This window comes from Anarhichas minor, unplaced genomic scaffold, assembly GCF_050575085.1.
Source record: "Anarhichas minor isolate MPS153535 unplaced genomic scaffold, ASM5057508v1 ptg000062l, whole genome shotgun sequence".
In the NCBI taxonomy this organism is placed as follows: domain Eukaryota; kingdom Metazoa; phylum Chordata; class Actinopteri; order Perciformes; family Anarhichadidae; genus Anarhichas; species Anarhichas minor.
In genome coordinates, this window is record NW_027466508.1 from 1,830,881 (window position 1) to 1,847,995 (window position 17,115).

At 42.2% G+C, this 17,115-nt stretch overlaps 1 protein-coding gene across 10 annotated transcripts in view; it reads right to left on the reverse strand.

Moving 5' to 3' along the window:
• The window catches only part of chd9 (chromodomain helicase DNA binding protein 9), a 63,775-nt gene that overhangs the window by 16,301 nt on the left and 30,359 nt on the right, over positions 1 to 17,115 (reverse strand). For all 10 annotated transcript variants that reach the window (XM_076077639.1, XM_076077641.1, XM_076077640.1 and 7 more), the window contains 12 exons: positions 13,284 to 13,386; positions 10,862 to 11,008; positions 9,919 to 9,987; positions 9,762 to 9,817; positions 8,902 to 9,019; positions 8,527 to 8,613; positions 8,111 to 8,248; positions 7,131 to 7,252; positions 5,092 to 5,335; positions 2,532 to 2,708; positions 2,172 to 2,315; positions 281 to 747 (listed from right to left, as the gene is read on the reverse strand). In XM_076077639.1, the coding sequence (XP_075933754.1) occupies positions 281 to 747; positions 2,172 to 2,315; positions 2,532 to 2,708; positions 5,092 to 5,335; positions 7,131 to 7,252; positions 8,111 to 8,248; positions 8,527 to 8,613; positions 8,902 to 9,019; positions 9,762 to 9,817; positions 9,919 to 9,987; positions 10,862 to 11,008; positions 13,284 to 13,386 (1,872 nt within the window). The remainder of the gene's footprint in view (positions 1 to 280; positions 748 to 2,171; positions 2,316 to 2,531; positions 2,709 to 5,091; positions 5,336 to 7,130; positions 7,253 to 8,110; positions 8,249 to 8,526; positions 8,614 to 8,901; positions 9,020 to 9,761; positions 9,818 to 9,918; positions 9,988 to 10,861; positions 11,009 to 13,283; positions 13,387 to 17,115) is intronic.

Below are 17,115 nucleotides of genomic sequence, written 5' to 3' on the forward strand. Positions count from 1 at the left end.
AAATGGCTATCATGTATTGCATGCTAGGACACACCACTACAGACATACTGACCCTAACCATTTGCAGCGATAGGAGTCAGATCATCCTTTACAACATGTGTAGCAGCTAGAGTGATCCCAGTAAACTGTACCACGAATTTGCTTTTCTTTGAATCCCAACAGATCTAATAAAGCCAGATGATACGAGTGACTTTACATTTTTGAGCCGCAGCACCAAGTTAACAATTACAAGTTGTTTTCTTTCAAGGACAACAAATCCTTCATCATCTGTCACCATTACCTTCTCTGAATGAGGTAGTCTTCCAAGATGTCAAGGCAGCGCACCATCTGGGAGAAGATGAGCACCCTGTGCCCTCCGGCCTTCATCTTGGGCAGCAGTTTGTCAATAAGGACCAGCTTCCCGGCAGACTGCACCATAGCTCGCAGGTGAAAGTCCATTGCAGTGGGGCTATACACCTCCCTGAAGTCCTCTAGGATCTTCTCCTCTGCTCCTTTGATGAGGTAGGGGTGGTTGCAGCACTTTCTCAGCTCCATCATGGTATTGACCAGGTTGGGCATATTTGCTTGGCCAGCTCCTTTAGCCAGGAAAGAGAAGTTCCTCTCTATGATGGCGCGGTAGTATTTCTTCTGAATGTTGGTCAGCTCAACCTCGATGATGGTTTCCTCTTTAGGAGCCAACTTCTTCTCCACGTCCTCCTTCAGCCGACGCAGCATCATGGGCTTCAGGATACCCTGAAGCTTCTGTACCTGTGGGCCCAAAGATGAGAAGAGAGTTATCGTATCGCATTCAGTAACTGTGGGATGTTCTACGCTACACAGGCATGGGGTTACACGTGCTGCGTTTGTGCTGGTCCTGATTAAAACCGGAACAGCAGTGCCATACACATCATTACGGAAATGTTTGCATGCTCCAGTGACTTTTCCATTACCAAATTGAGAATCATTTATTGTATTCAATAATATGTATTTGACTGCAATGCAACATCAGACGAAGCATTTACGCTTCCTTTCGAATTTCCACTTCATGTGTGTTTCATGACTGTAGTGGACGCAGATGCAAAGAACCATTAAAAACACACAACATACATTTCATTGATAATGACTGCACCAACGTTAGCCAGCACCGAGTTTAACTCAACAGTAGTTGCCTGGTTATTATTTCCACACACACACAACACATTATATACTTGTACATAAAACCTGACTGGCCATCAAAGTAGGAGTCACCACCCATCAAACTAAACCCATCAATACTATTCTATATAAAAATCTAATGATGTCATACTGATTTTATTATATATGGCAGTAGGGTTATGTAATGTAGAATGTCTTAACTTTATATGAATATATTAAGTTTTAAAACCAGTGTTCAGATTTCGTCTTTTTCAATTGATGAAGAAACGGTTTCCCAAATCATGAGTTTGTGTCAACAGTAACGTGTCACAGCTTTTACAGCTACCAGCGTTCATTTTTTTATTCCACATACAGGCCCTCAACATCAGTTATCACATTTGTTGAAAATGCACTCTCACCAACTTTTACTATGAAAAGGATATAATATCCCCACTGGTACAACGAGCTTCTAGATTTAGTACCGTGTGTCGAGTACTAGCTGTTCCCAATATTTTAACTTTCAGCATGAGTACTACTCTTCAAAACATGGTCCTTTCTCGAGCATCTCTTTAGTGCTTCTGCCTAAAAATGAAACGCCAAACAGCGATATGAAGAAGGAAAGGTAAAACACCCTTTTCCTGTGAGCAACTGTGTTGATACATAGTGTAACAATGAGAAGCATAATACCCCATTATCTGTTATTGTTATCCACCATATGTTGTGTGTGTGTGAGTGCGTGTGTGTTGTGTACAAAATGGCGCTGTGGCCTAGTTAAAAAAAGCCCCAATTCAAGTGTTCCATCTGTACCAATAGGATCGTCATACTGTATCTGAGCAACAATGTGTATTGTAGAGCTCTAAAAAAAAAAAAAAAAAGAACTGTAGTTTTTACACCAAAAACTATGTTTTTTGAATTTTTACATTTATTAACCAGAAGCTCAGACAGCATTGTCTGACCGGATTGTGTGACTTGTGGATTTCTGACTTCTATTATCAATACTGAATATTCACAAAACCTAGAAATGTCAGGACATCTTCTCCATGTATACGCCGGCTCACCTGCTCCTCAGTCTTGAGGTCTCCAAATTCCTGCATGAAGGTGCTTTCTGAGGGGAAACGTGCTGGCTCCAGGAAGTGGAGCAGGCTGAAGAGCTCCTCCACTGTGTTCTGGAGAGGAGTACCCGTCAGCAGGGCCTTGTGCTCCTGAAAGAGAACAACACGCACAACAAGAGAACGTTTCAGTCTCATTTGATCATTAGACGACACACTGTAGAGAATGACAGGAGCTGGACACAAAGTTTTGAGACATCAAAATAGGTGGAATTAGTTTTAAAACTAGAAAGTGCAGGTTTAATAATGCACACATTAAAAATGAGTTTCTTTTAGATTTTTATGTCTGGAAGTTGATGGATTTTGTACCAGGTTCATGAGCTTGAAGCCCTCCAGCAGCTTGCAGTTCTTGTTCTTGAGGCGGTGGGCCTCATCGATGATAACGCAGCGCCACTCGATGGCGTTGAGTTCGGGACAGCCTCCCAGGATCATCTCAAACGTGGTGATGACGGCGTGGAACTTGTAGCAACCTCGCATCACACGGCCCTGAAGACAAAGAAGGTGAGATGTTAGACAAACTGTCATACTGGCTTATGAAGCATCTATAAAACAAATATTGATGACATTCCTGTTTCTATGCACAGGAAATTGTGTCTGTGGCGGTGTGTAAAAACATATTTCATTTGCATTGTGCTATGAATTTCAATGATGCAGAATGTGTGCCGTCATTAAAAAAAAAAAAGCTGTTTTCTGAGAGAATGTAATGAGTATGTAACTGTTAGCATTAGAAAACTACTAATTTGCAGCCTTATGCTGTTGACAGCAAACACATGGCAGCTTACTGTATCTTAAGATTTTGCAGACAATCTAAAAAGACCCCTCTTGGTTGTGAAGCCATCTACAATATAACCAGGACGCGAGTGCTAGTGCTGACCGATAAATTGTATTTTCATTGTCATCGCGACACGAACATAAACACATCGCAAAAGACTGTCTGAAACGCGATGAACACTGAAGCCTCTCTCCTGCTCTGTGTCGGGGCCGTGTCAAGATTTTATTACCTTCATAAAGTACAGGCGCAACATAACCCTCGGCTACACAAGCCAAAACATAAGCTGTCTGCATGTATTCTAACTGTTTAGCTTAGTTTGCCATGCATCTTAAAAATCAGCCAAATTGGATCACATCAGCAGGACAGAGGACAGGAGGAACCGCTGATGTTGACTGATGTCCGTGTCCTTCACTCAGTATTTTGATGTCAGGAATATTATTTATTCATTTCCAGATGCATTTCCAGTGAGACATTTTAAATTCTCATCCAGTTCTGTATTCAAAGACAACCAGGCTGTCTAAGGATAGACGTAGCTAATATGCACACTGTTTATTCATCGCAGATTTTCCTCATGTGCACACCTGCATGCGAGTGTCTGTCTGTCTGTCTGTGTGTCTGAGGAGGCTTTTCTTCACTCCGCCTCTCCATTTGTATCTATTGCCTTGACAACAGTCCTCGAGGGATACTCAGTTATCCGATAACCCCCTCCCACAGCCAGGCAGCCAACAGACTGCTGCAGAGGAGCCTCTCTCTCCGATATGCCTGAGCAGCGCTGACAGAGAGCTCCCCTTGGGGGCTGCTATGACATCACAGGCTGCCTGGGAGACAGCCTGGTGGCGGCTTCGCTCTGTTCTGCTCTCGTTCGCTTTAATTCCTCCTACGGTTCGTCTGAATACTAAGAGCTTCTAACTGCCTGTTGTGACACATCACATGGCCTGCCAACCACAGAAAGCCTCTTCCCAAGGCTCACTAACTACCCAGCAGCCTACTTACTGTTGGGCACGTGCCCTCCTTTGAATCCTGTTATGTGCCACGTTAGCACTATGAACCACTTGTTCGTAAAAATGTTCTCTCAACCAACCCGGTGAGAAACTACGGGCTTCATAAAATGTCAAATCTGTAGCGCTATTTAAGTGTACAGATTTTAAAAAATGCATTTTTAGCCATTTTTTCGACACAGACCTTTTCCCTTACAGAAACATTTTCCTGAGCTATTCACTATCGTTCCTTGCTGCCTGCTTTCCACTTTTCTTTCCTCTTTCCGGCGTATGTAGCCTGTGTGTTAAACGTGGCAATCACATTCTGCCTGGCTTTTTAATAAACAACTCCTATCTTTGTATACAGGGCAGGCTTCCTGTTTTCGAACATATTATTAGATTACTCTCAGGACTTCGTGTTGCTGACACAGTGCTGCTGTTCTCTAAAAAGCAGCCCTGTGATTATTTTAATCAAAGTAAATCACTGCTTTCCAGTCTGACAGTAAGCACAGCGATGCTGCTTTCTGCTCATCCGTTTTTAAAACGGGACCATTAGGTATGTCAGGATGAACTAAAAGGCCTCTCAATCCTCACGATTCCAATTCTGTTCGGTATGCGAGGCAAGGTAGCTGTGACTGATTCTTGCTCTGCTCCTCATGGCTTCTCTCAGGCCAAAACAATTACTGTGGTGACAAAACACACAGACAGCATGACGGACAGCATTGTTCTCTCTTAAAACAGCAATAGTTGCACAAACCTAAAATGTATATAATGTGTAGAAGTCTGCATCTAACAAGAAATGTATAATGCATTTTAAGAAGTGCCTTCTCTACGGTATACTAGCAGGGCCTACTTTAAATTGATATAATGAATGAGAATGAGAGATATATATATATATATATATATATATATATATATAGTGTATGTGCTGCACTACAACTGTGTAATAGGTCCTGTGCTAATTTAGTTGTGGGCCCACAATGTATGTATTTATGCCACCAATATATTTGAATTGATCTTTTTCTAACTTGTATTTATACTTATGCAATACAAGCATTACCACCCCAATCATAAACATGTACTGTAAAAATAAAAGGCAAACCCATCTCTGTCCATTTACCTGTGCATCCCTGAAATACATCTCATATTGTTGGAGCATCTGCCTGCTGACCATGCTTCCATGGTAGACGATGACATTGAGATTGGTCCAAGTATGGAACTCGCGCTCCCAGTTGGCAATAGTGGAGAGCGGAGCAATGATGAGGAATGGCCCTTTAATGCCCACACGAAGGATCTCCTCTAGGAATGTGATGGACTGGATGGTCTTTCCGAGGCCCATCTCGTCTGCCAGGATGCAGTTCCGTCTGACAGGTGGAAATAAGAGTTAGAAGAGGAAGAAGTGGGGACACAATCGGTGACACCTGTGTAAAAACTATATCATATCCCTGGTGTGTACTCCATACATAATGTGTAGGGACGTGGATTTTTTAAGTCAGACTATGTTGCTGAATGAGATGTTATTTCTCCACAGCGTGTATTCAGCGGGATCATTTCTGGTGCTTGTAACCTTTGTACTGTTTCAAAGTAAACAAAAGAAATGTGTAGTGGGATAAGAAAAAAAAAAAAAAAAGTGGGTGGCGAAGATAAAGAAAAACAAGGAAAATGCAAAAATCCCATGATACTAAAAGAATAAACAGCAAACAAGGGAGGAGAAAACGACATCATCAGCAGTAATAACAGCCCCGAAGAGATGAGACACAACATAATGGCAATTGCAACTGCCTCTGCTGCGTGGTATACTCCAGAAAACCATTTATTCAGCTGTCCAGTGGGTGGGGGTATTATGTCTTGATGCTAATTGCAACGTGCAGATATTCCCACTGGCCTCTTGAGCAGCTCTCTACTCTTGATGAATCTCTCTGCGTAGGCATACACAAACTCCTGCATGCTCATACAGAAAGCCGTTTCCCTGGGTTAATGCAAGCAGACTGGCACTTCACACTCCAGATGTAATGTGCAGCACCTCTTTTGTGATTGTGGGCGAAGAAAAGCAATTGTTGTTGCAGCAATGTGCACCTTGACAGGAAATCTGACTCTCCTTGCAGGCCCAACCAAATAATGTGAATACAGCCAAATCACAGCATGGTCCACACAACAGGAAAAATGATTTATCATTCATTATCCGCAGTCCCAAAGCACCCAGAGGATTCCTCTTGAAATACACAATACCTACGTGAAAACCTCAGAATCAATAAATATACTGTAGTTTTTAATATCGGCATAGGATTACTGACAGTTTACAAACACAAAAGAGTTGCCATGTTGCTTGAGGTGTGAGGTATATCCTAAATCTACCATTTGTCTTTCCATTTGAAAAGTGTGCAGAAGTTGTGTTTAGAGTTGCAAATGGTCGGGAAAATTTCCAAGTCAAGTCAAGCTCGGGACTTTTGGGACTTTTTGCACAATTTCAATATGACAATCTGATGTGAGGTACTAGATGTAATGGTATGTTTTGGTTTAAAAAAACTCCATTCTACTGAATCGTAACCATGCATTATGTTCAGCAGTGCACTCTTCCATCAGATCATTTGCCAGAATTCCATAAAATAGCAATTCAGTAATATTACAACCCTCTGCATGCACAATGTATTCTCCCACACTGTCTGAGCCAGAGCGTTACATCTTTTCAGAGACATTTTGATTATATTACTGGAGTGAATATATTTCATATATTGTTTTATGATATTTCAGTAAAGCAGCAGATAGGAAAGCAAAGTTCGCCGTTTTATAACTTGTTAACATCTTCTGCTAGTTTTTGCTAGCTAGCTGTTACCATGAGGGATGTAGCATGATTTAGCACTAATTGAGGAGTTTTATTTAGTCTTCTTCCATTCATTCTTTCCTGTAAAAAATATAATTATAAATTAGTTCACTTTTATTCCTAAGTTTGCCGGGTTGAATTTCAAAGTACCTTTCCCTGTTAGTGATAGCTAAATAACTCAACAAATGGCAGTTTACGATATGGCAAAAGATTTGCTTCTATCTGCAGCCTGAGCAGATAACCCCTATATTTCTATGTTATTCCTGTTGATTCTCATAAATTCCGTTCAGTGCTACCAGTTGTAGGTGTGTGCATTTATGCATATACAAGAAACTGACCTGTTGTACCAGTTGAAGAGGAGCCAGTTGACCCCTTCTAGCTGGTAGTCCCTGAGGCTGTTGCCATTGATGTATTCCCTCGAATGTTCCCTCTTCTTCCACAGATTGGCTGGGGGCCGATCCTAAGTGACATATTGTAAATGGAGAGTTAAAATGAGCGTTTTGAAATCGATTCCACATTTACATTTTAGATGTCGAATGAACGCAATGACAGACATGGGGCAATCTTAGGAGAAGTGACAGCACTCAATGGGTTGCTTCATCTCTGATGTTTTTTATAAGTAAGGCAAAGAGGGAAACATAGCAAACGGTGGTGTGGTAGTGACTCCGGTTTTATTGCATATGCATGGCCGCAAGCATTTATGCATTTGTTTCAATACTGGGAAACAGTGGGACTCTTTCTAGTGGACAAGGACGCGACTATGACAAGAGTAAATATAACCTGAAAAACAATCCTGAAGGGTCTGTTGAATTAGAGCTTATCCAAGACAGTACAAATCACATGACAAATCTGTGAGAAGTCTGGTTACAATACTATACTATAAATACAACCATGTGTTTTGCTTCATGGGGCACAGTCTGTGATTTGCAGTTAAAAACATGGTCATTTTATTACCATCCCCTTCAAGTTTTAGCTTTAATCTTAACTAGTGAATATCTTATTTTTTACAGCACAAACATCATTCACTGCTCTTGAAGTGACTGGCAGCAGGTGTTTCTGAGTCTCCTCAGTTTGTTCACTTCTCTGTGTGAGTGTGGCCTTTTGGCTTATGATGCACATTAATCTCACAATACATATGTTTGGATGGTGCAGTGAAAGTACATTCTCAAAGATTCCACTGCAACAAATCTGCATAATCAATTAGATTAAATTATTATCTTATTAGCGCTTCAAAATACCAGCAACAAAAGAAAAAATACATATACATGTATTCAGCTTGAGAGCGACAGAGTAAGGAATGTCGGAGGGCATAGCTTACCACCCTGCGCGAGTCTGGCTTGACTGCCTGCAGCTGCTCAAACTCTTCAATCTTGCTCTGATCGACATCATCCTTTAGCTCCCAGGTGCTGTCCTCATAAGGCAGCGAGCACCACTTCACCAGGTAGTACACCACCTCCTGCAGCAGCCGGAGGAGAATTAGCGCTGCAAAAGACTAGAGCGAGGCCAAGCTCTGCTTTTATAATATTAACAAAGGCTGCGAGGAAGCCCGTTAGGATGGCCTTGGGCCCTTCTGAGATACAAAGACATCACTAGAGTGGAGAATATAGTGGAAGAAAAAAACCCCACAAAAAACTTAAAAAGAGTAAAGCATGTTCAGCCACGTAGACACAAATACACACACACATACACACTACTCACAGATTTAATTAATAAACGGAAGAGGATTCACTTTACCTCTCCCGTGTCTTTGTCCTCACAATACGACACCTCCAGCACTCTGTCTACCTCTACATAGTCCGGGTTAAAGGGGTCCTCTTCCATCTGAGAGAGACACAAAGAAAGACAAGAGGGAAGGAAAGAGGGAGAATAAACCTAAATGCCCACTCACCATCTGGAATCTGAGATAAGTATTACTACTGCATCGAGTGAGCGAGTTAAGAGATTCAAATATGCACACAGATGTGTCTGTCCACACAGACAAAACACAAAAAGTAAATTAAACATCCACACACACACAGTCATATCCATGTACACTAAACACATGCCTGCTCATAACAAATGCCAAAATATGATTGTTCACGTAATAAAAACACAGCCGCACAGCCTTACATCTGCAAAGAAGAGCGCCCTCTGTGCTTGTTTCATCTTGAAACGTTTGATCTTCTGCTGAATCCTCTTGTCCTTCACCAGCTGCTGCTCCGTGGCCCACTCACAGTGTAGGTAGGAGCTGATACCCGCACACACACAGACACACACACACACACACACACACACACACACACAGACACACACATTCAGGCTAAGGTGAGAAACCCTGAAAAACACCCTCTAAACAGCATCTGGGGCAACCGCTGAGGCCAGCAGGTGTGAACACAGACTGCAGATGTGGTCACAGTTTTTTACTGAAATGCCGTTTAGAAAGTCGCTGACCTCCTCCATTATGTTTGGTATATCAAATTTCTTGTGCGACATTCATTTTTCAATCCTTTTCATCATTTGGATGAAAACTTAATGAATGCAATCTGGCTGATGACAGATTATCCGTCAGGTGAAAAGAAATGATTTCTCTGGGAGGCCGTGGTGGTAAACCTAATGTTCGATAGACTTTTTGATAATGCTCCTGAGTTCACAGAAGAGAAATGTAATCACTGTTGCAGCATTTACATGGCAATACTGAAAGCTGACCCAGGATGCCTGAGACGCTTGTGTAGTCATGTAAGCACATAGTTCGTATTCAGCATCTTTTCACAATGCCTTCAGTTTAGTTTAGTTTTTAAAAATGTGTTAGAATTTAGGAAGTATAAAAGTATTATCTGCAATGGCATCTATGAACAGATCACACACTTACTTATACAGGGATTATTATACAAGTATAATACACACAATATTATTTTTGAATATTTCTGTTATGGTTGATAGTGTTATTCATTCAACAGTTGCTAATTCAAACAAACTGCAAGTGAACTTACTAGTTTTTGTATTTTACAAAATACTCCTCTCCTTCGACCACCACTCCTGGAGAGACCTGTAGAGAGGAATTTAGATTGATAAAATATACAAATAAAGATCTCAATATCCAACAAAAATCACTAAAAAGCAGGGAAAGAAAGGGCAGAACATCCCTACCTCATTCTTGACGATACGAGAAGACATGATTTTGTCAACAACCGCAGCATCCTCTTCACTGGGATTCTCCTACAAATGCAGCGGACATGAAGGATTTAATGGCAAGTGTTACTTCATAGTTCCCCTGAGCAGAAATGATTTGCATAAGCCTCAGGACACTTCAGAATACAAAAACCACACACACACACACACCACAGTGTGCAATAATAAAAATGCAAATAAAAACTGCACCGTCTGCACACAGTTGTGCTCTTCCTGAGCACAACAGTTATTTTTGTTCCTTATCTGAATAGAAGACCTATGGTTAGAGGCTGTCATAAGACGAACGGATTGTGAACCCCTTTGGCATATTTGTTGCATATAAATAAAACTGACTTGAGGGGCTAGAGTTCGCTACTCCGGCAGAGCAACTCAAAAAGTATCACTGATTTAGACGAGGAAAAGCAGGGTGGAATTTTTCGACGATATATTTGTAGAAAAGTGTTTTTCAGCAGAGCCATCGTCACATTAATCCCATCCGGATTTCCCTGCCGTTCTGTACATTTTGAAATGGCCACTGAATCTGCATCGTCCTCCTCCTGTTTGTACAGGCCTACTGCAGGGGTCCTGGTTTGTACGTCACAATGTGTTGCTGAAGAGAACAAGCTGTGCTGCGCTGCGCTTCACTGAGCACGTTGTGCTGTTGCTCTTCCACCAAGTGTGTGCTTGATTTTCCGGTAGACAAGTAAGTTCTTTTCAACAATATTTAGTGCATCGTTGCCAGAAACACATTCTTTGCATGGATTGTTTGTTAGCCAACAAATACTTTAAATACAATTAATGATTCATCAGCAATGGAAGTAACGAGTCTCTCTCCGCACTCTCTTTTTCAAGTTTTCTCAAAAATGAATACATTTAAACTCTGCTTCTAAGCAACTGGGGGGTTGTAGACAGAACTACTTACGACAAAGAGTTGAACAGCAGGCTGTTTGGATGCTGCAGTGTTGGCTTTCTTGGCCTTGACAATAACCTTAACCTCGTCATCCGACAACCTGGCCTCCAGCTCTTCAGCGTATTTCTTTCTCTTCACCTGCCGATTGGATCGCCTCTTCTAGGAACGCCAAGGAGGAAAAAAAACACATTTACAATATATTCAACTGATCTTGATCAGCTACTTCATACATCAATATCACCACTGAAAAATAAAATTAAAACTTGATCTTTTATCAGTAATCTGACATGTGAAGGTGGGGCAGGTTTGAGCAGATGTTCACACCGCTAGAACAAATGATTGTCTTGCACATGTACAGTACACTCATGCTTACTGGCCATTTACGCGACGATATTCTCCGTGTGTGCTTGTTAACTAGTATGGTCTCACCGTATATCATAAAAAGCATCAATATCACTATTATACACGTGTATATCAATGAACAGAGATGCTCCGCGGTAAACCACACTGAAAAACCACACAGTACCACACTGTTCCCTCAATCATGAGTCATGACTTATTTATTATCAAGCCTCTGAGTTTGCAACAACGGCCAGACATCGTGGTTACTCCGGATCCAACATTTACTCACGCAGGTTTTTAGATCTCAGACTGTCCCTGTGACATTGTTGATGCAATCTATAATTTTGATTCAACAGAGAACTCTAGCTATTCATATTCAATTTAAATGAAACAAGGAAGAAATTCTGATAAAACATTATGCACTGAAAAACCCCACACACAAAACAAGAGTGCTTTAAAATCCAGCTTCTGTCTAATTCTTCCCGTCACGCCTTTATAATGATCATATGCGTGGGCTGCTGTATCCTGCATCAATACACGAGCCCCTCCTGATGGTAATATGTAGTTAATTAGGAATGAATGCCACTGAGCCAAAGCTAATTAAGTGTGGAGTATAACATCCCCGTGGAGATATACCCTCACATCCCCAAACCCAAGCTGACCAGAAGCTGCAGAGTCAAACCTGCCACTGACTAGAGTACTGAACCCCTGAGGTGGCCATGCTTTTCCTAGCTGTCAGCCACGGTACTTTGACTTCTTCCACAGGATTATCCTAAATGAGTCATCAGACTGTATTCATCGAGGCCATGGGCGGCGTTTAATGAGAGTAATTACATTATAGGCAATAGTCCGGATAGGAGGCAAAAAGGAAAGACGGAGGAGGTGGTGGGGCGGGGGAGGATACAAAGTCACGTGTTGTCATCCCCACTCATTCAGACATGTCTCTCTTAACATGGCAGATATCTATAAAGGTTAAAAAAAGAAGAAGAAAACCTCGGTGCTGCACGGTAGCTAGCACTGTCGCCTCACAGCAAGAGAGGCCCGGGTTCGATCCCAGGCTGGGCGGCAATTCTGTGTGGGGTTTGCATGTTATCACCATCGCAGCGCGGGTTCTCTCCGGATTCTCCGGCTCCCTCCAAAGACATGCACCGTAGGTTACATGATGACTCTAAATTGCCCGTAGGTGTGAGGGTGAATGGTTGTCTGTCTCTGTGTGTCAGCCCTGCGTTAATGGATGGATGGAAAAGATACCTACCTAAACCGTTATATTGATCCGATCACATAGCCAGCGTACATTTCAGAGCCCCCCCCCCCCCCTCTCCCTTTGTTTGTACCTTGAAAAATCTCAACCTCTGAGCAACCACTCATTTTCCACAGCGGTACTTTGTGTTTGGTGGAAAATAGAATCTGGATTTTAAATAAAAAACTATGTGATCCCTTAATTTAGCTAAGTGTTATGTTATCAAACAAACATGACATCCCTGGAGGATTTTAATTTCACTGGTGGCTGTGGCAACTGCGTTTCCTTTTAAATGAAAATTTTAGTTAAATTTAGGTGTGTGCACATCAGGGTGCTGTTGACCTAGATAATGCCGAGATGATGATGTCTCCATCATATCTCCGTCATCAGCACAGATAAGCGAGTATACTTGAGATAGCCACCCACTGCATGACCCCCACGTGAACCACAGAGTCAATCCACCAAGGCTCAAGCCCAGTCTGTGAAGCCTTCCTCTGGGCTCGGCAGCCGTGTCAACAGCCAGACCGAGGACACCGCTTCACTCAATGCCTTGTACCGGAATGGAAAAAGATCAGGAACTTCCATACGTTTTCTTTTAGCAGAGGTGTGACAACACATGTATTACCGTCACAACCTCATCTGAATAAGGCGGGGAAGTAAAACAGTCAAATGAAGGCAATTCACTGAAGAGAGTTGTCTCACAGTTTAGGATTGATATTGTAATATGATTAAGTGGGATGAAATACACTCAAAGTGTTCCCAAGCATTACAGCCCCGGTTACTATTGTAGCTATAGATATATAGATATATACATATGTCAGTTTGTGAGTGTGTGTAAATGCTGGATCGTACGGAGTCATCTTTAGCAGCGTGTCGAGGGGGGGGGTCATCATCCGACTCCTCTGAAGACTCCGGCTTTCGCTTCTTCTTCTTCCCAATCTTGATCACAATTTTCCTGTGGGGAGGAAAAGCACACCATGAATACGACTGATGAGATGATAGCTGAAGTAATGAAACCACGTTCATACAGTAACGTTAAAGGTTGTTAATGGGAGTCATGACAATGCCCAGAGGTGACTCGAGATCATCGGCACAGGCGGTCTTTAGGTGTTTGATCTGTGTAATGAAACCAATTCCATGTATAATTAAAATCTAGCAACATTTAACACGCGTTTAAGAATCTCACAAATGGCGGCAGTGTTCATATCAACATTTCTAAAATTAATCTGACAATGATAAAAATATCTTCAACTGCTTTGGTGAAGGACTGTCTTTAATGGATTATAAGTGTCGTCATACAGACGTTAAAAAGAGAGCATGGCAGACGAACCAATAAGCAGCACGTTGAAGATTGAAAAACATTTCTTTCATTTCATTGCAGGCTGCACACGCATAGCCCCCTGCAGGTTTGCACTAGTATGCAAGATGGAGTGAAAGAAAATAATTCATAGATTTGCATCTGCAGCACTGCGGTCCATAAGCAATACATGCAGCAGTAGCCTATATTCTTTAAGAATCTCTCACTGCACGGCTGTCAGCATGCAATTTTAGACCCTGACATACATACACTAACGGCTAAGGGAAAAGCGCACACATTTGCCTTGAGGGCTTTCTGCCAGAAAGTAGGTTTGTTGTATTAACCCAAGATTATTTCTAGCAGAAAGGAAAACTTCACCCATGTGCGGGACCAGCTGAAGTATGGTAGGAAACGCTTACATGTATTAACATCCTCACAATGGCAGCTGCTGCCCGAGTTTATGGAGAGAGGAATTGCTCCCTAGTCCACTGATTCAATATCATTTGATCATAATTAGGCAAATATGTTCCCCTTTAAGCTAAAATTGCTAAATTTGTGAGTGTTGCAATTCTCAGCATGGCCTAATGTACAATTGTAGTACCGAGACAGACTGCTGGGATGTGATAATATCAGGAGCCCAGATAGCAGCAGATTGCACAATGAATAGAGAAAGCTTATACTTTTTGCCAGAGCTTCATCTTCAACGCTCTCTTCCACACACAGTCGCATATTATTTCTGTGACCTTTCCCCATACATTCTCTCACTACATATGCACACGCTTCCTATCTTGCGCCTCTCCACATGTATTATCTCTTGGAAGCCACAGGCGCCAAAACCCGGGCTTGGCGTGATGGGGGGTGCTATCACACTGACACGCAACGGCATCTTCACTCTCTCACTCTCGTTTTCATAAACATTACAAAACCTCACTTCGAAGGCAAACACGCTCTGTGCTCCACACACTCTAGATCTGTTGCATGAGCAGGTATGTCTCTCGTGAGAAGGACGTCCCAGTAGGGCTCGTTCATACGAGACTACATCAGGGACTCGTATCGAGTGTGAACAAAAGATTCCCACGCTTGCCAATATCTTCAATTGTTGGCAAACATTCATTCTGTTGGACAGCAAGTGGCCCCACTAGACAGGAGGAGGTCCTGTAAGGAACAGGAAGCCAACCTGGTAAGACAGCATATCAGATTGTTCAACAAGTCAACCATTTAAAAGAGACACTTCCTTTTTCTTTATTGATTCCATGTATTTAGATGCAGCGGCAGCATGTCCACAGACTTCCTATTTCTGTCTCTGATAGGGCTGCTTGCATCATGGTTTACCCTCCATCATAGACCGTCACCATCTGGTGACATCTGCACATGTCAAAGAAAGTGTGTGAAGATACAACAAGTAATCACCACAATAACAGACAGCCACTAAACTGCATTTTCAGTAATACAGAACAGTGAGCTGTAAACAAAACAAATAGAAAACCTTTGTTATATCCAGCATTTGTCCAACTTTAACATCGCTTGTCAACTCAGCTGACTGTGGTGTCAGTTGGCAAGAGATGGAGACTTTAAGGCAGTTTAAGTTTGCAGTACCTAACCCTGAACTATGTACTTAATGACAGAAGTAATCTGTGAGTAGAACAGAGACAAACGCTCAAACACACACACACCTATTCTTGTGTGAAACAGCAGATTCTTCCAGCCGTCCCTGCCTCCACGAGATGATATTACATTTCACAAATCCTCTCGACAATGACACTTTATGGTTGCCATGCAACATGCCCTTGGGAGTGCATTTGGCAATGTGGGCGGCAATGTTCATGGTGATGTCACTTCCTGTGAAAAACAACACCAGCACATGTCCACCGACACTATGAATGGTTATGAAATGTGCCAAGTCAGAGTGGCACGATGAAAAATAAATAACCAGCTGTGCCACCTGGAAGCGTTGTTCTTCGTCCACCCCTTCAAAGCTGACTGAGATACGGGCCGAGCAGAATACCAGCGTCGCATCACCTCAGCAGCTAAAAGCATCTCTCTGATCCTCATATGGAAAACCTCAACTGTGAAACGCGATACTGGAGGGCTGTGAAGTCATCGATTGAGCCCGAACAGACACAACGTGGATGGCGAGGTGGCTCCTGGGTACTGCCACGTACTGTACAGTACATGTGAGCCAGGGCTGCAATTAACGCTTATATCCATTTTCAGATTAATCTGACGATGATTTTCTCGATTACTCAATTATGCGTTTGGTCCATAAAATGTGAGAAAATGGTGAAAAGTTTCCCAAAGCCCAAGATGACATCCTCAAAAGTCTTGTTTTGTCCACAATTAAACATTACTCAGATTACAGACTATCCAATTACTTTCAATCAATTAATGGTTGCAGCTCTTCTGTAAGCATGGCAGAGCTTAATATGATGAAACACACACACACACACACACACACACACACACACACACACACACACACACACACACACACACACACACACACACACACACACACACACACACACACACACACACACACACACACACACACACACACACACACACACACACACACACACACACACACACACACACACACACACACACACACACACACACACACACACACACACAGCCCAGATAGCCTCGCCACAAGGTGAAATATATTTTCTCAAATGACAGGAAGGACTTTTAAATTAACATCGTACGTAGAAAAAGAGGCCTGAAAGCAGTCAGCTCTCCTCTTCGAGGTCAGAGTCGAGTCTCCTTGATGTGAAGAACTGGCTATAGAGCTTTTGCACAAGCAGTTACATAGCGTTACCCTACCGGCTAACCTTGAATTCTAAGAGAAGGATCGCTATGTGACGGTTAGAAGGCTAACACTGACAAGCTTAAGAAATGCAATGGAGAACTTGACATAATAACCAGAGTTTGATTTAAAATATTTCATATATTGCAGAATGCTGCCGATACAACATGATATGAAGCTCGAGTCTGATTTATTTATTTGAAGTCTATTTGCAGAAGGGGTCTCCTCTTACAGTGCTACATGTAGTTAAGACCGAACTCGTGGTCAACCGAATGAACACATGAAACCTCACTCTCAGACCATCTAACTGTAACTGTCAGAGTGCGTGTAAAAACTATGTCCACATATCTAAGTACAGTATACACCCAAGGCTGATTCTGGAGTGACGCATTCAAGGTCTCAAATGTTGAGTGTGATCTGCCGTGAACAACAGTGTGGAGTATATTCAACCTGGTCTTCTCAACAGGCTGGATATTTTATGCAAGCCTGCTTTAAAAACTGGTTGTGGTACAATCAAGGCACATTCAGGGAGCTTTGCGACAACTGCCTCGTTTCTTTTATAAAAGAATAACAATACA